The sequence below is a fragment of the Gymnodraco acuticeps genome, unplaced genomic scaffold, assembly GCF_902827175.1.
Source record: "Gymnodraco acuticeps unplaced genomic scaffold, fGymAcu1.1, whole genome shotgun sequence".
In the NCBI taxonomy this organism is placed as follows: Eukaryota; Metazoa; Chordata; class Actinopteri; order Perciformes; family Bathydraconidae; genus Gymnodraco; species Gymnodraco acuticeps.
Window position 1 is genome coordinate 1,798,608 of NW_022991219.1, and position 22,253 is coordinate 1,820,860.

The 22,253-nt window shown below is 43.0% G+C and overlaps 1 protein-coding gene and 1 long non-coding RNA gene across 3 annotated transcripts in view; one reads left to right on the top strand and one right to left on the bottom strand.

Moving 5' to 3' along the window:
• On the top strand, positions 1-17,106 carry epn3b (epsin 3b). 2 transcript variants are annotated; one of them, XM_034239223.1, is made up of 12 exons: positions 1-363; positions 5,190-5,427; positions 5,663-5,821; positions 6,776-6,859; positions 7,000-7,297; positions 8,619-8,737; positions 9,889-9,975; positions 14,754-14,877; positions 14,951-15,121; positions 15,247-15,342; positions 15,813-16,106; positions 16,531-17,106. In XM_034239223.1, the coding sequence occupies exons 2-12, from the start codon at positions 5,359-5,361 to the stop codon at positions 16,821-16,823; spliced, it is 1,794 nt and encodes a 597-aa protein (XP_034095114.1). In that variant the 5' UTR covers positions 1-363; positions 5,190-5,358; the 3' UTR covers positions 16,824-17,106. The 2 variants fall into 2 exon arrangements, with proteins under 2 accessions (XP_034095114.1, XP_034095115.1); XM_034239224.1 differs by having other exon boundaries at positions 1-347.
• LOC117561678 overlaps positions 9,519-22,253 on the bottom strand; it is a 16,755-nt gene continuing 4,020 nt past the window's right edge. Inside the window, exons 2-3 of the long non-coding RNA XR_004571419.1 lie at positions 12,817-12,971; positions 9,519-9,933 (exon numbers count right to left, since the gene is read on the bottom strand). This is a non-coding gene — a long non-coding RNA (uncharacterized LOC117561678). The remainder of the gene's footprint in view (positions 9,934-12,816; positions 12,972-22,253) is intronic.

Below are 22,253 nucleotides of genomic sequence, written 5' to 3' on the forward strand. Positions count from 1 at the left end.
GTGCCTGCCCCTGCCCCTCTCTGACGCTCTCCCGGTGTGATTGTGTATGTGTGCGTGGCCTGCCGGTGCCGTATGCGTGTGTGGATGCCTGAGAGAGAGAGGGAGTGAGTGAGCACCGTGCTGTGGCTTATCCTTGTCCTATGCGGATTTCACCGCTGACTGCTTGCCCAAGCGGCGCGCATCATCCACCGCAGGCAGGGGTATACAGACTATTGATGGGAACTCTGTGATCGGATCAACTTTCACGTTTACCGGATATAGGAGCGGATAGAACGGGGGAAACTGCCCTGCTTGGCCAAAGGGTTTATTACTGGGATTTATAGAGGAGATGATGCTCAAGGCGAGAGGTGAGCAATGGGCAAGGTAAGCGGCATGTTAAAATGACCAGGTTAGCTCTAATAAGTGTGAGTGGCTAAATAAACATGCTATCATTGAATCTGTATTGAGCCGTGCTGCCGAACGGATAACCCCACTTGGCCTTGCATAGGAATGTGTGTTACACATGGCAGCCCGCATAGGGAACCACCGCAAACTGTGTGTGTGTGTGTGTGTGTGTGTGTGTGTGTGTGTGTGTGTGTGTGTGTGTGTGTGTGTGTGTGTGTGTGTGTGTGTGTGTGTGTGGTGTGTGGTGTGTGTGGTGTGTGTGTGTGTGTGTGTGTGTGTGTGTGTGTGTGGTGTGTGTGTGGTGTGTGTGTGTGTGTGGTGTGTGTGATGTGTGTGTGTGTGTGTGGTGTGTGTGTGTGTGTGTGTGTGTGTGTGTGTGTGTGTGGTGTGTGTGTGTGTGTTGTGTGGTGTGTGTGTGTGTGTGTGTGTGTGTGTGTGTGTGGTGTGTGGAGGGGAGGTTGGGTAATGCATAATGCAGACCCACCATGGGCGCCCTCCTCCTATCCATCGTCACCTGAAATATACAGGACACCTGCTTTCTCAGCATGCATGCGCATAGGGTGACGTAAGTTCTCTGTGTTGGGAGCTTGTTGACACCAGGCCAGGCCATGTCACTTTATAAACTTTATCACTCTCACTTACTTACTTACTTAGCTACTTAGTTAGTACTATTCAAATGATAGTACCTACAGCAGAGTTGAAGTGTAATTAAGTAACCTACATTTACTCAATTATATTTGGAGGTATAGGCCTGCTACTTGAATCTACATCAGAGGGAACAAACATTACATCTTACTTCACTACTTTATGTGAAGGCTTTAGTCCCTGGCAGTAGTGGAATGTAACAAAGTACATTCACTCAAGTATTGTACTTAAGTACTATTTTTACATACCTCTACTTTCCATGTAATGCTACATACACTTTTACTCCATAAGTAGCCTATTGTACTTGTACTCTACTACTACATTTATTAAACACTCATAGTTACTAGCTACTACTTGGGTATATGAATACACATGATGTGATGCATTACTTTCATTCTTACAATACATAGTGTTTTAAAAAGTATCCGGAGTTGGCTTGACAAGCTTAAGTACAATTATTTTACATGTACTTATACTGACAAAAACACAATAATATTATACATTTTACTGATAATATTTCCGTACTACTACTTCAGTAATAGTTTAAATTCAAGATTTGTATTTGTCATGGAGTATTTTAAGACCATTGTAATTCTGCCTACATAGGTTATTTTTCCACCACTGGTTCCTAGTGACTGTTATTTACTCAGGAACGTATTCATATTTTGACTCTAACTTTTCTGATAACCGTTTGAATCATTTTCTATACAAAACATGTCATGACTCCAACTGCTCAAATGTGAATTTTTATTTTATTTATTTTTAACATTGTGTTGTTAGGGTTGCAGCGTAGATGTGAAGGTTCCGCCATGGGCTTGGGGTAATGGTGACATCATTTTTATTTTAAACGTTTTTAAACCAATCAATCAACGATCAAGGAATTCATCAGAATATCCATCCATCCATCCATCTTCTCCCGCTTATCCGTGGTCGGGTCGCGGGGGTAGCAGTTCCAGCAGAGAGCCCCAAACTTTCTTTTCCCTGGCCACATCAACCAGCTCTGACTGGGGGATCCTAAGGCGCTCCCAGGCCAGCAAAGAGATATAATCCCTCCACCTGGTCCTAGGTCTACCCCTTGGTCTCTTCCCAGCTGGACGTGCCTGGAACACCTCCCTAGGGAGGCGCCCAGGTGGCATCCTAACTAGGTGCCCGAACCACCTCAACTGGCTCCTTTCGACGCGTCATCAGAATATGAATACATATAAAACAAAATGTAACAGTACAATCTTACTATCTAATTAGATAATATTATTACAGTCATAGGGGACACTTTTTCTACATTAAATACCTTCAATACTTCTATTACATATTCCTCATTGGCCTACTTAAATACTTCTACTTAACCACATTTTAAATGCAGGAAATTCACTTATTACAGCGTTGTATTAGTGTTTCTACTTAGGTAAACAATCTGAATACTCCCTCCCTCACTGATTTACAGACAGCTGTCTCCCTGCAGTTGAGCCTCACTACTCGAGTGTTTGACTTCATCAGGTGACTCTTCTCGGAGTTGTTTCATCTCGATGTAGTGACAGTAGCACAGATTGAAGTACTTATTACACCACCAGATGATTCATTTAAATAGAGCTCAAAGCTGTGAGTCATAAAATATCAAACGACAATGGGTGCTGTCATCGTGTCCAAGGAGTTATTGCAATACTCGCAGGCCGAGCATCCCAACAGTCTGTCTCTGGATGAAACTTGATCTAATACACACTCTGAAACTGAGCTGTACTTTATAACAGAAATTCCTTATTTATTATACTTGAGGATAGATTTTATCATTTTAATTTTGGTTTTAGAGCACATGTTGATGTTTGTGTAACTGTGCATATTCAATGTTGCACAATTTGATATATTATTTGCTACTTAAATCTGATCGGATGTGGCTTGGAATGGTTGGATTTTTAGAAATACTTTAGGACAGATGGAAGATAGTGGAGTATATGGGCTACAACTTGTAGCCCATATGTACTCCCACATATGTAGCCTGCAAGTCAAATAGCATTGTTGGAAAATAACAGACGCTTAGTTAAGTATTGTATTTAAGTATAACTTTGACATGTACTTACTTTATTTGATGCTACTTTATGTAGCGTATACCAACTATATCATCTCAATGCAGCAATGGTAATGATTAATTTAACCTTGGAAGGGGTCGCTCTTCAGAATGAATATGTTTTCTTTTGAGACTTCAAGTAAATGCTATTGCTAATGCTACTTTACTTTTAGATAAGTATAATTTTGTTATGGATTTGTTGTATAGGATTTGTTTTATGATAGAAATACTTCTTTCACCACTCTCAAATAGTGACTTTTAGCAGTCTGAAGGGTGGAAGGCCACATTTGGTCCAGGGCTCACATGTATTCCTGGGAACCTTTTTACAGTAGATTTTGAATTTGGGATTGAATGACTTCACATAAATAGCAACATAAATTCCTCCCTCTAACACACTTACTGTCGATTGGCCCCAGATTTCTTCCCCTTTTAGGGCTGTAATGCACACAAAGAATAATATTACTAAAACATTGTGAGGATCAGATAAAGGGGTAGTTTCAAACACCTCGTGCAGTAGACAGCATCCGCCATTGAAAACCTTTGTGTGGGTTTGTCTATGTCCGAACACAAAGCTGAAGATGATTTTGCAGAAAGGTGATACTGGGTGAAGCTGCTGAGCTTTACTTTCTTCTCTGTGCCCTTCATTCTCTCCCTCTCCTGCACATGCACACAAACACTCAGAGAGTTTTCTGTCAGTGTCCCTGCTGTGTGTCTCAGTTCCTCTGCGCTTCTGTTGATGTTTGCTTTATCGACAGGATGAGGTTCATGTGACTTCTTTCCCTGACAGCCTTTGTGTGTAGAGCAGCAGTGGACAGTGACATGAACATGAGATCAGGTACATGAAAAGAGTATTTTAAAGGTCAGTTATTGCTTGTTGCCCCATGATTAAAGCAGCAGCAGTCTGTTAATAATATTCTCATGTTAGCCAAATGCATGGGCACTAGTTCAAGGGGCTGTTGAATGGATAGATTGTCAAAGGGTTCTGTCAAACAAAGGGGAGTACTGACCCCATTTTCTTGGGTCTGATTCCAATTACTTGATAATGAGCATCTGCATACTGCTTTAACCCACAGTTCTATACATTGCTAGAGGGACACATTTTTTCCCAAGAGACTGGCATTTGGCATTGAGGTCAAGTGTGTGGGAGTGTGTTTGTTGTTATGCGAATTGGCAAAAAGAGTGTTTGGCAGTAGGGGTTGCCTAAAAAAGTGCAACATTTCTACACATGTTCTAGACTCTTGTGAGTAGCATTCATACATACTGTTGAACAAGTTACTAAAGCAAGTCAGGTGTTCTTTTATCTGAAGATGATGCCCCAAGATAGATAATGATAAGAATGTAAACACATCACCTCTACATTGCCATTTAAAAATAAGTTTGTGTGTTAGCTGATCACTGAAGGGAAGACGTTTAGTTTGAGGTCACCAGAGGTTAGCTTTACTTTGGTGAGCACAGTGTGTTCAGTGTCAGTCACAGGGAGTTGTATCAGAGGATAGTGGGAAGTATCACTGGAGAAAAGTGTGACAGGAAACCTGAATGATCGATTCCCCTCCGTCCTCTCTGAATTATGGACTCAGAAGAGAAAATGGGTTATGTGCGTGTCTGTGGGCAAACAGGCAGCTGCATGTGTGTGTTGGCCTGAATAAATTAAGCTGCCAAGAAGCTCCATCAGACACCTGAGTGCCAGAGCTTCTGTATGACCTACTTCCTGAGCAGGGAGCCAGTGTTGAGCCACTCACTCAGTCACTATCATCAGTTATTGTGTGTATTCCTCAGTGTGCTCATTGACGCTATTAACAACACACACTAATACACATGTCGCCATACATAACATGGACACAACCATCATTAATAACAACTGGTTTGCATACTGTTTCATATTCATATTAATAATCATTGTAATATTTCGATGTTTATATTGGTTTGTTTAATTTGGTCTAAATTCTAAAACCAGTCTATTGCTGTGTTTATGTGTTGCCCCTTGCACGGATACAAAAAAACCTATATTTAGCTAATTAGATCGTCCCAAAAAAAGAGTAAGAATGAAGTTATTTCTAGAGTTTACTTTTATTCATATAATGTCTGTTTTTCTTTCTTACAGGGGCGTCCTATAACTCCTGACAGAGAAGAGGAGCCTTCATTGCCATAGCTACCTCTCCTCTCCTCCCCTCCCATTGTCCACGTTCCCCCTTTCACCCCGTCTCTTCATCTGTTAAGTGTTGTTTTTTTTACATTTTTCTATCCCTCCACATCCTCCATAACCTGTCACCATGACAACCTCAGCCCTGCGCCGGCAGGTGAAGAATATCGTGCACAACTATTCAGAAGCGGAGATCAAGGTAGCCTATTAAAAACAAGCTGTATACATCATTCTGATTTAATGCCTTTAAATCAATGTCGAGTCATATCAGATCAATTAACGTCAGAACACAACTTCATCTAACTATAAACTTGCTTTGACATCTGTTATTTCTCATTTTTTATGATATGGTTACTTTGGATGAGAAAGAAAATGATATGCATACAAATATGAGAAGAAAAGGACGTCAATGATCCTCTGTTGGTCACGTGTAGGTTCGTGAAGCCACTTCGAACGATCCATGGGGCCCGTCCTCGTCTCTCATGTCAGAGATCGCTGACTTGACCTTCAATGTGGTGGCGTTTGCTGAGGTCATGGGCATGGTGTGGAAACGCCTGAACGACAGCGGCAAGAACTGGAGGCACGTTTACAAGGTGACCTCATGAGAGAGTTCTGTCAGATTCGGCTGCTCAGAATATTTATAAATCCTCTCTGTGTACATGTTTCACTTCCTTCTTCTCGCTTACTAAAGCTTCAGCTGTTTCTTTAGCTTCCCTCTGACCACCATTTCCCGCCCTTCACCTTTCTCCTATTTGATGATTGACTGAGGTTGACATCTGTCGTTTGGAATGAAACACCTTTCCAACTGTAATGGATTTTGACAGATATTAGAGAACATATCCCACAGCTGTACTGTCCCTCTAGTGAAAACAGTAGGTTACATTTTCACTCATCCCGACAAATGTCACAATATCGACTCCATGAATTGTCCCAAAATTGTAAAAGATATTCTCAACAGTGCGTAGATAAGGTATCTTGCTGACTTAGGGGATCCTCTGACTTTCCTCTTGGGCCACAATGAGCTCAATCTAAAAACCCATTAGCTTCCTGTAGCTTATGGATATCAGGTCAACACTTCCTTTTTAATGTTGTTGTTTATAGTGCAATTTGCAACTTCAGAGGCATGGAGTTGGAAAGGAATTAGAGTTGAGAAACTACGTCCATCACAGGGTTGTTTCTGAAGTCGCCATTTTAGAGCTAATTCTAAGCTAATATTAAGCTAAAATAACATCAGTTTATAGTTGATAGATTCCAGGACTTATTGGGCCCATGCGTCCCACCACTTTAGCTCTCCAGCCGGACTGTTTACTTGCATACAACTAAAGCCCACACATTTTGACATGCTAGCAAACTAAAACTAAAAATCCTAGCATTAGTATTGTAAGTATTTCAGCATGCTAATCCTTTAGCTTACCTGTACAGCCTCACACATTGGCTAACACGGCTGCAGACTCTCCTGCATCCATGTCATTGCAGATCGCCCTGTACAGTAGATTTTTGTATGATATTAATGTACTATCAGTGTATTAATCAGCTTTTGACTCCAGGCCCTGACTCTGTTGGATTACCTGCTGAAGACAGGATCAGAGAGAGTGGCCCAACAGTGCCGTGAGAACGCTTTCACTATTCAGGTACTGGACTGCAACAGGAGAAGAACCTCATCAATCTGACTGTCTCAGGAACATCTTCATTACCACAGCTTGAATTGTATTTCTTTAAGTAAATGTCATCCTTCAATAATTAACATTTATTTTATGTATGTGTGGTTCAGACGCTACGTGACTTCCAGTACATGGATCGTGACGGCAGAGATCAGGGGGCCAACGTGAGGGAAAAAGCCCGCCAACTGGTGTGTCTCCTTCGGGACGAGGAGCGGCTTCGACAGGAGAGGAGTCAGGCCCTGAAGACCAAGGAGCGAATGGCTGGGGGGGGCAGTGGAGGGGGCGGAGGGGTGTATGGAGGTATACCACCGTCTTACCACCCAGGCAGGCGGACAAGCCAGCCCAGCATGGCTGTGCTTTACGGGGAGGAGTTCAGCCACTCCCGAGGCTCTCCATCTTCATTTAACTGTGAGTTCTGAGGGTATTTAAAACTGTAATAACTTACAATTCTGGGCCACATGGGGGCAGCAGAAACAATTTGTGAAGACAGCAGCGACATATCATCCCTTTTGAATTTACTTGGCGGGAAGCGAACAGTTACGGAGCAACATTTACAATTGTTTGAAGTTGTGTTTCTGCCAACGTGGCCAAAGTATTTCCATTCGTCAATGTCTTTTAGTTCTGTGTTATATGTCTCTAAAGCTACTAAGTACTCCACTGTGTTCACCAGCTAGTCACTAAATGTGTCTGCTGTGTTGCTTTACAGATAGTATACAATAGGTTTAACCTGCTCATCAATGGAGTAGGAACATTTTGAATACCACAAAACTGAAAAAAATAACACAGTTTGAAAACATTTATAATAAAGCGTAAATCTCCCTTAATTGCCGCTTGTCCATGATATCATCCAGTATGACGTCCTCTTTGCGTTTTTGTAGTGTACTAAGCTTTAATATGCTCGCACACTGAGGATGGAAAGCTAAAAATAACCTTTTAAACAATGTTAAGCAATGCAAAGGTGAGATTTAAGCTGGAAGTGTTCTCAAAGCGTCTTAGTGAATTAAATAGGCAAATGTACATCCAGCTTCCGTATGGGACTGTGTCTCATGCACTATGTGAGAGACAGTCACTGGGCTTGCATTTAGACTACTTTGCTGAAAACAGCTGCCTGCTGCGACTGAAAACAGCACTTTGAAGGATGTGAAAATGAATCACAACAGTAGCGTTGCCAGACAGCTGAACAACGAGCTGACCCTTGATATAAAGCTCTGTAAAGCTCAGGGGAGCTCCATACTCTGGTGATAATTATCATTTATCACTATCAGCTCCTTTGACATTGATTTTTGTTTCATAAATATTGATCACTGCTTAAAACTCTGAACTTATCTAGAGCACAGAACAAGGCAAGGCAAGGCAGGCAAGGCAAGTTTATTTATATAGCTCTTTCCAACACAAGGCAATTCAAAGTGCTTTACAAAAAATGAAAGAGATTAAGAAAATTAAGAACAGCTAACTTTATGTGTTGGCAGTTAAGTGGATGAAGAATTCTCCCTTGTATTCACGCTGATACCCAATGAAATGCATTTGGTGCTGAAGCCGAGCATTTTGGACAATCTGCCACATGGATTACCAATACTGCTGCGTGGGCATGAAAATATTCAAATGAGCCCCCCACTTCCTGTGCTCTTTGCCTCAGTGCGTCATTCAACCCCACGTCAATCTGACAATTTTCTCATCATACACACTCATTGCTTCCTCACTAAAACTCCTTCCCTTGTTCCCTCTGCAGCCTCGTCCTCGTCCCCTCGCGCCGCCTCAGACCTGGAGCAGGCTCGACCTCAGACCAGTGGCGAGGAGGAGCTGCAGCTGCAGTTAGCTTTAGCCATGAGCAGGGAGGAGAGTCAGAAGGTAATATATATACACACACACACACACACAACACACACACACACACACACACACACACACACACACACACACACACACACACACACACACACACACACACACACACACACACACACACACACACACACACACACACACACACACACACACACACACACACACACACACACACACACACACACACACACACACACACACACACACACACCACACACACACACACACACTCATTACAATATTGTGTAATCTCCTTCATCTCTCAGTGACAGCATACTCTCCCTCCACACACAGACCTTCCTCTGCAGCCACATGTCTCGTTGCCTCTTCATGATTCCAAAAGGACCATTTTGGTAGAAATGTTCCGAACATACGCCCACTTTAATCTAGCTAGCCCTTCCTTTCCCTGTTACCATAGAGATGGATGAAGACACACAACTACAGATAGCTCCAAGCCTTCTCCTAAAGTAGCCTGAGCAGTTACACACACAGAAACACAACTCACTACACAACTCACCATTCAGTGTATAGGACTCATTCTAAGTAAACTGTTTGTTGCCATCCAGTGATTTCTTCTTATTTTTGATAGCTAACTCCTTTAAATATCGACCGGCTCTCAAACACTTGGCCTGCATTCAACGCGTATTTTAATCACAGGTTTATATGTGGAATCTTATATTTCGTCAACAAAATTGTTGAAAGAAATCAACCGAAATCCAAATTAAATGTTTGTCAATCATAATAAACCCACAGTTGAATATGATATAAAACAGAAAATCTCCATAATACCCAATTCTGCCATTTTGATTGTAAAATGACTTCACTGATTAGTTGATTGTCAAAATAGAAGGCATTATGTTTCCCTAAATCAACTAATCCATTAACCACCTTGTCGTTGTTGCTCTTTCAAACATACATCCCTCTTTCCTCGCACAAGTATAATTTAATCTTCTCCATCTACAGTAAAAACATCCTCTGTGTTGCTCTGATCCAGCCTCTGCTCGCTGTCAACTAAATATTTCATCTGCACAAAAAAAGCCACCAGTGCTGCCTCTGTTTCACTTGCGTGTGTGTGTGTGTTTACGCACGTGTTTGTGTGTGTCCACGCTCATAACCGCGGCGATAATGTTGATGTCATGATACCGCCCCTGCAGGACCAGTGCTGTCGCCAAGGAGACGAGTCTCTGTTACAGAAGGCCCTGGATGAGAGCAGGAGAGAGAGTGAGTCGGGTACACAGGAGGTGAGTTTTAGAAACGCGTGTGCTCCGTACAGCATGTGTGTGGGTGCATTCGTGCTACACCAGGGTGAGCGGGTGCATTTGTAGGTTGTTTTTTTGGCAGGCATTAAGAGAATGAAGTGGAGTTTACTGTGAGGGAAACTAAACAAAAAGACATAGATCAGCATAACGAGGGAGGTTTGAGAGAGCTGAGAGAGGAGAAAGAGGTGCCTGCTGAATGACAATGGCTTTGTCTCGTCTAACCATGAGCTCAGCATAACATTTTCCCTGAAAGCATACTCCTTATCTGTTAAGCCCCATAGCCCCCGCCGGCGGGGATACGGGCTTTTTTTTTCTCACGAAACTGTGTCTCAGGGCTTCTTAACATTTAACAACCTATTAATGTGTCATACCCACTTAACGGGAAGAAACTCAGCTAACTGACGATATGAACCATTTTTACCGAAACAAAACACAAGTGTAACGCTGAGCCTCTGAATTAGCACTAAGCGAAAAAATGCTAACGCACTTGACGGTAGAAATATTTTATACTTCATCGGTTCTGCACAAACAAGATATCATACGAGAGCTGAGACTACACTGATTCCAATGGTATAAGTATATAAAACTCGCGGCAGCAAAAGCCAGCAAAGACAACACACAACTTCACTTTACGTAGCCAAAACGGCAAATATGTCTTACCTTTGCTGTTTTCTGATCAAAAGTGGTGTTCAAGGGCATTAAAACACAGATAAACGCTGCTGAAGGTTAATCCAATGTCTCTGTGTCCCTTTGAAATGATTACTGATCATCCATCATCATATTTATGGCAATAAGCCTATCGTTTTCAGTTTTTAGAGCGTAACATAGCTTTTGGTTTGGGCAAACTGCGTGTGCATCACTCTCACTCCTCATGGTAACGTGTAGGTGGATTTAGGAACTTCCCTCTCGATTCTATTGGCTCTAACGGTTAAAAAGAGGTGTCAATCACCAAAATCGACCAATGGGTTCCAGAGATATGGCAAATTCACCCAAATGACCCCAGAGGTGGGGTTTTTTCTTCTAAATCTCTCTAAAAAGGTCACATTTCACTTGTTTTGCATCAATCTTGATACAGGGTACTTATTATATGTTGTAGTTTGGATTCCTAAAGCTTTTAGTCTACTATCCCATCATTCAAGGGTGGTTTTCACTATAAGTACGGTCTTTTTTGGACGGAAACTATCATTTACATTTTTTTACTATGTTCAATCTGAATTTACTTTAAAATAAAAAAATTCTATATTTATTCTGACTCTTCTACATCCAACTCACAGGTTTATAATTGCTTTGAGAAAAAATATTATTAATTTACCCCTTTTAGAAGGGAAGATATAGTCATTGTTCTGGGAATGTCATTTTCGAGCCTGAAACCTGAAAAACAGGATTGGGGCTTAACAGGTTAAAGCACACCAGCTCCTTTCCTCATTAGGCGCTTTCACACTGCGGTACTTTTCCCACAAAGGTTCATGTGAACTTAGTTCATGTGAACTCTTTTATCGCGTTCACACCAAAAAGAGCCGGTACTAAAATTAGTTCATGAGAACCTTTTTACCCCCTCGAAAGTCCCTGCTAGAGAGCAGGGACTTTCGAGCGGCTCTTTTGTGAGAAAAGAGCTATATTTCTGATTGGCTGGAAGGATTGCAAACCACGCCCCGTAAAACTCCCAAAAAGTTTTGTGAAGCCGCCATTTTATTATCCTCGCATTAGCATTATTAGCATTAGCATTAACCCAGTGCAGAAACGCAGAGAGACTAACTTATGGCAACACAAAATAAAACATGGGAGTGGTGGAGATGAGGAGGTGTCGGCGTTCTGGCGATTTACTCGGAAGGCTTCAGTAGAAGCTGCTGGGAGTCCCAGCAGCTTCTACTGAAGCCAGTCCCTAACTCCGGGGACTTCCGGCCGGGGACTTTGGGCGGCAGTATACGCCGTGAAGTGGTTTGCGGCCTGCCAGTAAACCCAAAGCAGAAGAAGAACAAGTGACGTCAGCGGCTTCATTTGCCTAATCCACCCCCAGGGACTTTTTCCAGTGTGAACGCGATCTGTACTTAGTTCATGAGAACTAAAGAGTTCTCATGAACTAAGTTCACATGAACCTTTGTGGGAAAAGTACCGCAGTGGCCTATGGCCTATCAACAAGCCAATCAGAGTCGCCATCTGTCTTATGTAAAGGTCTCTAGGCCTTGTAGTCGGTCATGTAACGTTTTTCCCAACAGGGATATTAATGTCGTTAGTTTGTTTTTTACAGCGGAAAATTAGTACTACACTCTGTTAAAACATTCTTCTTCGCTGACAGAAATACAACTATTTTCCGAACACCGCCTCATAAAAATGAGTTTATATGGAAGTAATTTGCGTTAAGAATATAATTCAACATATTTGTGCACCTTCAAGACATTCACAGGTTTTCTTTACAGTATTAGCTTGTGAAAACTAAATCAAAACATAAACCTAACAACAATTAGACACAGGAAAGTAAACCAAGTTTACAATTTCATAGTCCTGGTATATGAACACCAAACTAGAAAATGTTTTTATGCAACATAAACAAAGAAGCATTTTTATATTTCCTGTGAAGTAGTTTATGTAACAAAGTGTATTGTTTGTGTTAGAATAGTTCCAGTGATTTGACCTGCAAACTTCATCTCAGCAATCTGCTGTAGCAAAGAAATAGCAATTGCTAACAGCAACAGACGTCCTTGAAGAAAATGCAATAATGGGAAGCGAGCATGATTAAAAGGACACACAAGAACAAAAATGCAACAATAGAACAAACAACTGCAAGAAATGAGTGTGCGTGTCTGAGTGTGCGCATCATCTCACCAGAGCGAACTCCTTGTTGAGGACCATCTGCTCCAGCAGCGATGACTCGTTGTGGAAGAGGTGAGGCTGCATGTGGCTCCACATGTGGGGGAACCACCAGAACTCATCCACATACTTTAATAGTAAATCGTCTCCCTCGTCCTCCTCCACCGTGCCTGCACACACAAAACCCACACATGGTCACGCACACACAAGGACAAAAGGACATGGAACAATATGTATAAATGCACACTTCATGTAGATAAGGAGCATATTATGGACCTTTGCTATATACAGCTTCACGGTGGCGTGATGGTATATCATCACTAAGCAACTGGGTTGTTTTAAGGTTGGGTTGCTAAATAAGGTGGCGGTCTGATACCATGGTGACAAAAAGTCATGCCATAGCAATAACAGATGCCATTGTAATACGTTCTAGTCCGTATCAACTATTTCCTAATTATAATTATGTTCAATCAGACCTCTATTATTCGTCTTGACTGTATCTTACTCCTGTGTTCTGCTGCTGCAGATTTAGACACTTTCACTAGAAAATCAATCAAATCTGTCCTTGAAACAACAACAAATGCACAGCCGTATGTCACCTCATCACACTTACGCCTTAAGGTTATTTCTTTACTTTTATTATAAAGGTAAGATAAAAATATGTATTATATTGTTTGTATTTCATTGTACTACAAGCTATATCAACTTCATGCGATTGATTATTCTGTCTGACGATTGTCCTGAAAGTATTTTTTTGCTTTGGTAAATGTTATTTTGGTAGATTAATTAGTGATGACTTAGGGTGTAAAAGTCTTTATTATATTATAAGGGTTTTTGTTGGTACTTTTAGGTGCCCTCCTCTCTGACTGACGTTATTCCTGACAAATTCTGCGCTGCCGGCTGCTGCAGAGTAAACGAAACAAGGAAGTCCTAATGCAGTCTGAAAAATCCCCTCAAGCATTATTCACTGCAATATGTCACTGTATCTCTTTGCCAATATACACACAAAACCAAACAAAATATATGCATATTGTGCCAAAGCATCTAATATACCTATTTCTGCTATTATACAGGCTGTAAAATAACAGAAACCATTGAATACTTATATAACTATCAAGGATGCTTAAAACAGTTGTTATAAATGTGTGCTTTCATTCTAGCTTGTGCATATTCATACTCAAATAAAACAACATTTAGTGAGCTTTAATATTCCTAAAAAAGTGCATAAAGACAGTCAGTATCACTTCAGCAGATCTTCACTGTTCGTGAAAACCGTGCATCTGTAAAACATCAACTTTTTAAAAATGTACAGCACAATGGGACAATGTCTTGTATTTTATTTCGACATTTTGGATGGTTTATTCAGCTTAAGAAATATCAAAATGGTGTCTTAAGATACACAATCCCCCAGGGTAACAGGGTATCCAGTAAATGTAATTGTTGGAGAAACATGGTTTTGATTGCATAGTGATGAATTACACATTGCACACATTCACATATATTTTTGAAGTAATGTATCAGAAAACTGTATAGAAATGGCTAAATTCAATAATACGTCCTTGTCTTGATGCGTTTGAGGATTACCGAAATGCCTTGTTATTTAAGTTCTGACTTAGTTAACAATGACTTACATGAATGATACATTCCTCTAATACGCAAATGAATATCCTGACTCAGGAATGCATACAAAAATGGCCAATAGTATAGACATGCTACAAAACGTGCCAAATTAAAAAGAAAATCTTAAGAGATGCATATACAAAAACCTGACTCAAAACAAGTCAAAATACTGTCTCTTCTATCTAAATTAACAAAGATCTGCCAAGCTGAATACATAAATAGGAATTGTCATATTATACAAGGACAGTAATATTTACCATACTCGCCTCCACAGATCTCCAGAGTTGACTCTCACCTGCGGCTCGTATTAATAGTTTTGTCTCCCTCTGTAGTCCGCCATGCTGGAGCTGGTGGACATATTTGGCCAATCATCCGAGGCCCCTCCCCCGCCTCATGACCCTTGGAACTCTACCCAACCCAGCGATGACGTCTCCTCGGACCCCTGGGACTCTGTAGGTGGGTGGCTCATCACACACACACGCTGTGAGGTTTTCTTATGCTTCACAATGTGTTTTTTTGCCTGTAACAGCGGTCCAATCCAGCGCTCCTGTGATTGGTAGCCCTTGGACGGCCCCTCCCTCCTCCTCCAATGCGTCCAATCCTTGGGCTCCATGTGAAGACTCACACACAGACCCCTGGGAAGCTCCACCCGTCTCCTCCAGTCCTGTCAATCATGCGTGGGACAGCCCAACAGACAGAGGTACCTGAGAAGTACCAAGCATCAACTAAATGCATATATGTTGTCGTTTTCAATATCTGTCCAAACAATGTTATCACTACCTTTTGCCTATTTTATTTAATGTTTTTGTTTTTTTTGACATGCAGATGGTGACGGGGAAGATCCGTTCGCTGCACAGGAAGAGGAAAATCCTAAACAGGAAGCTCCTCAGCTGTCCTCCCCTCAACCTGCTAGTCCCATAGGTATTGTAGTACAAGACAGCAAGAAGTACCACAGTCTGTACATTTGGATCTTAGACGCAGTAATTATCAGTCCAGCATGAGCCTATGGACAGCAGCACTCATAGATAGTACTCACAAAATAAGTTGATGTAGATACACAGTATAGACAAAAGGTGGTTTGCTGTTGTGTTTATTTTATTTACATACAGTATGTTCTGCTGCATTGCACGAAATGTTCCATAGCTTATGTCCATCCCTTAGGGTTGTGATCGTTTTTAGCTTTCAATTAGTTTTAGTTATATTTCAAATGTAGCTTTGGCTAAGCTAAATTCTACACAATGCATGTTGTAAAGTATGCAGGAATAAACTGCATGTGAAAAACTATTAATTGTTAGCAGTTCCAGTATAGTGCCATCTTGTGGTATTCAAAGCCGGTACAATAATTCTGCGTTGCCTTCGTAAACCTCATAATATTTCTGTTCCTGGAGCAGATGAAGAGCTGTTTGGAGTGAAGGCAGACTCCGACCTATTTTCCAGAGCAGATTTTAACCCTGATCCGTTTGGGAGCGACCCTCCTGTGAACCCTCTGGTAAACGGACGAGAGTCGGCCAGCCCGGAGATCTTTGACCTGTCCCGGCTCGCGCCCCCCCTCAGCGCCCCTGCTTCACGGTTGTGTCGAACCCCAGAAGCCTTCCTGGGACCTACGGGGGCCTCGCTGGTTAATTTAGACGCACTTATACCCTCCAACCCCGCCAGCAATATGCACAACAACCCCTTCCTCTTAGGTAACAAACCAGAGTTGAAGAGCCCACAAACTTTACTTGTATGTGAATGTGAATCTAGAACCGGGTTCTCAAAGAAAGAGGAAAGATAATGTCTGTGAAATGATTGTAATTTATTTTAATTTGCTTAAATGTATCAGGCCCTACACTTATAGAAATGTGTTTATTAGGATAAACCCTTTGAGATGCACCATCTCGTTTTCAAAGGGGTCCAGAAAACTTCAGGCGTGGAGATAAAAAAATAACTGCGTTGACACTTGAAACAATGTGGGCCTACTGTTTCTAGGAATAAATAATAATGAAGAATCTAACCAAGGTGCAGGATCAATAATAACATTGGTATTTAAAAAATCATATTAACTGTCATCCCTAACTGTATTTCCAAAAATACTATTGTGATATTGTCCTTTCCATCCTGCCTCCTCAGGTCTGAGCGCCCCGTCTCCCACCAACCCGTTCCACTGCGACCAGCCTCGCCTCACCCTCAACCAGATGCGACCGTGCTCCACATCCCCCCTGCCCCCCCACATGCTCTCCTACAGCCCGTCGCTGCCCCTCCCGCTGCACCACCAGGCCTCCGCCCTCCCCTCCTCCCTCACACAGCCTCACGCAGGACTCCTGGACCTCCCTTCCAACCTTCCCCAGCCCCTCCTGCCCCTCTCCCCCCGCCGGGCGCAGCACACTCAGTCACAGACACACAGCCACAACCCCTTCCTCTGAGACCCCCTGCAGCTTCTGAGCTCCGGTCTGCAGAGGGAGACGACAGAATGGACTCTTTATTTTGGATGAATCAACGAGACAAATGAGCCTGAACTGGACCGCGGATCCTGGTCTGATGTGATACAACTCGGATTGTATTTGACATATCAGCTGCTATACAACCTGAACTCTTGAAGAAAAAGCAAACACACACACACACACACACACACACACACACACACACACACACACACACACACACACACACACACACACACACACACACACACACACCACACACACACACACACACACACACACACACACACACACACACACACACACACACACACACACACACACACATCACACACACACACACACACACACACCACACACACACACACACACACACACACACACACACACACACACACACACACACACACACACACACACACACACACACACACACACACACACACACACACACACACACACACAGGCACTCAGTGCTCACTTAAAGGTGCAAACACACATTTGCACACACCACCAAACTTACAGGGTGTATCTCAACTGTCCCTTCGATGCCTTTTCTCAATCAACAGTGATGACCCCGAGCACTCTTTACCCACAGAGCCCAGAACTGTTCCTCAAGAAGATCAAAATGAAGCCACACACTTTGATTGTCCACCGAGATTCACCAGGATCCTTACCGCTGCTGCTTCACCGACGAAAGCATGAATGCACCCCACCCCCCAAGACTCCACTCTATTTTACTCTGCTGAGCACCTGAGACAAGTTCTTTAAATAACTCCTCTTTTTCTGATGAGTCCGATATATTGAGCTTTGTTGGCACAAATAAAACACTGGAGAGAGCCCAAAAGAGTGTTACTGTTACATTCAAGACAGCATGTATCACCGATCAAGAAATAATTGATACTGTATTCCTCCCTACAGTACATACACAGTAGGGCTGCAACCTATGATTATTGTCATTATAAATTAATCGGCCGGTTTATTTTCTAGATTATTCTATTTTAGTTTGGTCTACAAATGTCCTTCTCAGTTTCTCAATGTCCAAAGTAGTGTCTTGTTTTTTCCAAAAACCCAAAGATATTCAGTTATGATATAAATCAGACAACAAAATAAGGAAAATGTCCATATATGAGAGGCTGAACATAGCATTTTCTGCCTTTATTGCATAAAAACGTAGTGCTACGATTAATCTATTATCAAAATAGGCGAATCATCAACGATCGATTACTCAACTAAATTGTTGCAATCCTAATGAACACAATGATATATTTTTATAGTTGCCTTGTTACCTTGAAGGCTCTGGTTAGATACATTATTTGTTTATTCAAAACTGGTCTAAAACCAACCTAAACCATAGCTCCCTGTCATAATCTGGACCTTCACTGATTGTACCCTGTCAGACCCGTGTGCCTGTCTCTGCAGCTTACCCACAATGCATTCCCAGCCGGTTCATACAGTATGATGCCATGAAGCAGGGCCTCAGGGAGACCGCTCTGACCCTCCTCCAGTGAAACTCACCCTTAGAGAAAGACATTAGTCTAGAGGTAGAACCACAGGGAGAACAAATATTTTATTTAAGATGACGAGAAGGGATAAAGTAGGAGGGAGGAGTAAAAGTAAGAAAATTAGATAACGAAATAACAGATGATAAATGTATGTATTGTCCAGTGTCTCCTCTTTTCTTCTGCTCTGTGCTCACTCTGTGTTTGGAACAAATGAATCAGACAAAAAGATGTTTGGTCATCACTGCACTGAACCTGGACATGAATGTGAAATGCCTGCCTATAGATAAACACAGGCGTAGTACATATGTATTTAACAGAAAGATACCTATAAATTATGAAATATTATACCAATAAATGAATGGTGTTTGCATTTTACTCTCTGCGTTCATATTGTTGATTGATGAGTTACTAGAACTGCCACAGAGGTTACGTTTGTTTTTTTTGGTGTGCATGTCAGAAAGATTATGGAAAAAACTACTGTCCTGACTAGATATGAACGTTCATTGGTGTAAGAGTGCAGCATTGGCCAAGGAAACACATTACTTTTTGTAGGGGATCTGCATCAAAAGGCTGATACACACATTATTATTCACTTATGGAAACCCCTTGGCAGGAGGTCTGCTCTCTCCGGGGACCTTCTACTTCCTTCATTTGTTACGACATAGACACACTGAATATATCAATTTAATTAGAATTTAGCCCCTGAGCAACTTTCCCAGAATGAACGGAGGGCCGCCTCCAGTGCTTTATCCATTTCTCTTTATACTTCCACGGTTTTCAAGCTGTCATTGGAGGTACTCAAATGGCGGGGGCTTATTCTAATGAGCACGCATGACATAGGGGATGGTTCTGTCTGTAAGTATAATGTATGTGAGCCATGTATCTACCCAACTCAGCTTTCATCCCAGAGATACAAGACCTTCTCACTACGCTATGCACAACCTCTGCCAATATTATCATACTTGGAGATTTTAATATTCACGTTGACTCCCCCCTCCTGGCACTGAGTTTCTGCTACTTCTGGACTGCCTCAATCTGACACAGCATGTTAATGTCCCCACACACGCCAAGGGCCACACGCTCGACCTGGTCATCACAAACCGCCCCCATCAGCAATCTGCTAGTGTATGACTTGGGGGTGTCTGACCACAAGACCATCTCTATGGAGCTCTCTTTCCAATCCCCACTCAGCATGCCCAAACGCGAAATCCGCTTCAGGAACCTGAGGAACATCAACCCGGACACCATGACCCTGGACCTCCAGCAACTTTCCTCCGCCAACTTCTCATCAGTAAATGAGTCAGTTGCATATTACAACCAGTCCCTTAACAGTCTCCTTGATCTGCACGCCCCCATCAAAAGCAGGATGGTCACCTTCTCGCGCTCAGCCCCTTGGTACACCGGCGAACTGCGGAGAATGAATACAGCTGGGCGTGTCCTTGAGCGGCGGCTCAAGGCCTCAGGACTCACTGTTCACTGGTTAGCATATCGTGAACACCAGAAGGCCTACGCACAGTCCCTCAGAGGTGCACGGTCCCAGTACTACTCCTCCCTCATCAACAACAGTACTGGAAACTCCAAGCAACTCTTCTCCACCATAAACCACCTCCTCAAACCCCAAAGTCCTCTACACTCCGACTCCACTGAGAAGCAGTGTAGCAACTTTGCCGCCTTCTTCACTAACAAAGTTGATACTATCCGCTCCCTCCTCTCTAGCCCCTCTGCACCTCCAGTTACAACTGCTGACCCACAGCCTGGGACAACCCAGCCTCTTCGCTGTTTCACGGATATCTCTCAGCGAGAGGTTGAGGGCATCATTAGGAGGATGAAGCCCTCCACCTGTGTCCTGGACCCCCTTCCGTCAGCTGTTGTAAAATCGTACATCTGTACCATGAGCCCCATGATCACTAAGATCGTAAACCTCTCACTCCAGGCTGGCCATGTCCCCTCTGCCCTAAAAACCGCTGTCATCAAACCTCGTCTCAAAAAACCCTCCCTTGACCCGGGAGTCCTGGCCAACTACAGACCCATTTCCAACCTTCCTTTTCTATCAAAGGTGCTGGAAAAACTAGTTGCTGCTCAGCTCCAGGACCACCTAAACTCCAACAACTTATTTGAGAAGTTCCAGTCTGGTTTCCGCTCATGTCACAGCACAGAAACTGGTCACCAACGACCTGCTGATGACCGCTGATGCGGGCTCTCCCTCTCTCCTCATCCTCCTCGATCTCACTGCAGCTTTCGACACCGTCGATCACGGCATCCTCCTCCATCGTCTGCACTCCACCATCGGACTCTCTGACTCTCCCCTTGACTGGTTTAGATCATACCTCACCGGGAGAACAGAGTACGTCTCCTTGGGCGAGGCAGAGTCGGGTACCCACAACGTCACCTGTGGTGTCCCTCAAGGATCAGTTCTCGGCCCCACCCTCTTCACACTCTACATGCTCCCCCTTGGCTCTATCATCAGCTGACATGGAGTATCATTCCATTGCTACGCTGATGACACCCAACTGTACCTCAGGATCAACCCTACCTCCTCTGCAGCCCTGCCTTCACCCACACTCACTGCCTGCCTGGAGGAGATACAGGCGTGGATGAAGCAAAACTTCTTGAAACTCAACAGCTCCAAGACCGAAGCCATTATAGTTGGCACCCCACACCAGGTTCGGTCATCCACCATCACCACCATCACCTTCTCCGGCCAGGACATTACCCTCTCCTCAATAGTCACCAACCTGGGTGTTAAAATTGATGCCCATCTGACCTTTGAGGCCCACATTAAACAGCTGTGCAAGAACTCCTTTTATCACCTCAGGAACATCGCCAAACTCCGCCCCACACTCATTCTGTCTGACGCCGAAAAGCTGGTCCATGCCTTTGTCTCCTCCAGGCTGGACTACTGCAATGCACTCCTCATCGGGATCCCTAACAAAAGCATCCATAAACTCCAGTACATTCAGAACAGCGCTGCTAGGATCCTGATGAGGGTGCGCAAATATGATCACATCACCCCCATCCTTAAAGCACTACACTACCTCAGTTCCACGGCTACCCGTGGAACTGAGGATCGAATTCAAGGTCTCCGTCCTCACCCACCAGTGATGGAACTGCCCCTCCCTACCTCAAGCAACTCCTCACCCCCCATACCTCCTTGCGGACCACCTGCTCCAGCAACTCCAACTTCCTCAAACCCCCCAGGACTAAGCTCCATACTATGGGAGACCGGGCCTTCTGCTCGGCTGCTCCCAGTCTGTGGAATGCTCTCCCCGACCAAATGAGAGCACCACAGACCATCTCTTCAAAAGAGCCTTTGCCTAGACCTTTTTATCACCCTTTTATTTATTTTTTATTTTTGTATTGCTTTTTATTAATTCTACCGTGTTGTGTAATGTTTATTTATACTGTTCATGCTCACTACTTGTAGCACTTCGGGATTTGAAATCAAATATGAAGTGCTTTATAAATGGAACCCATTATTATTATTATTATTATTATTACAAGCACAGACAAAATGGGTGTTCTCGACATGTCCCCTTTAAGTTGGCAGTTTTTTAACCACTTGGGGGCATTAATAATGAGTGATAAATTAACATTAAAGTCACTAATTAAGTTGACAAGCATATACAAATGTTGCATTCAGCTGCGTTTTTTCTCGTTTTAATGCCATTGAACACGTCTTTTGATCAGATTGACAGCTAAGGTGAGACGATCTCCTGTAAAAACTACGTAAAGGTACGTGTTGTGATGTCTGTGTTTGCTTCCCCTGTCGCAAGTCTGGATGACTCAGTGATGATATATACCTAAATAATCTGTGGAACCTCAGCTTTAATCGGATATCTTGTATGTGCAGCTACGATAAGTAATAAGGGTATCTTTTATCTTGAGTTCTGTGCCAAAGTGCGTTAGC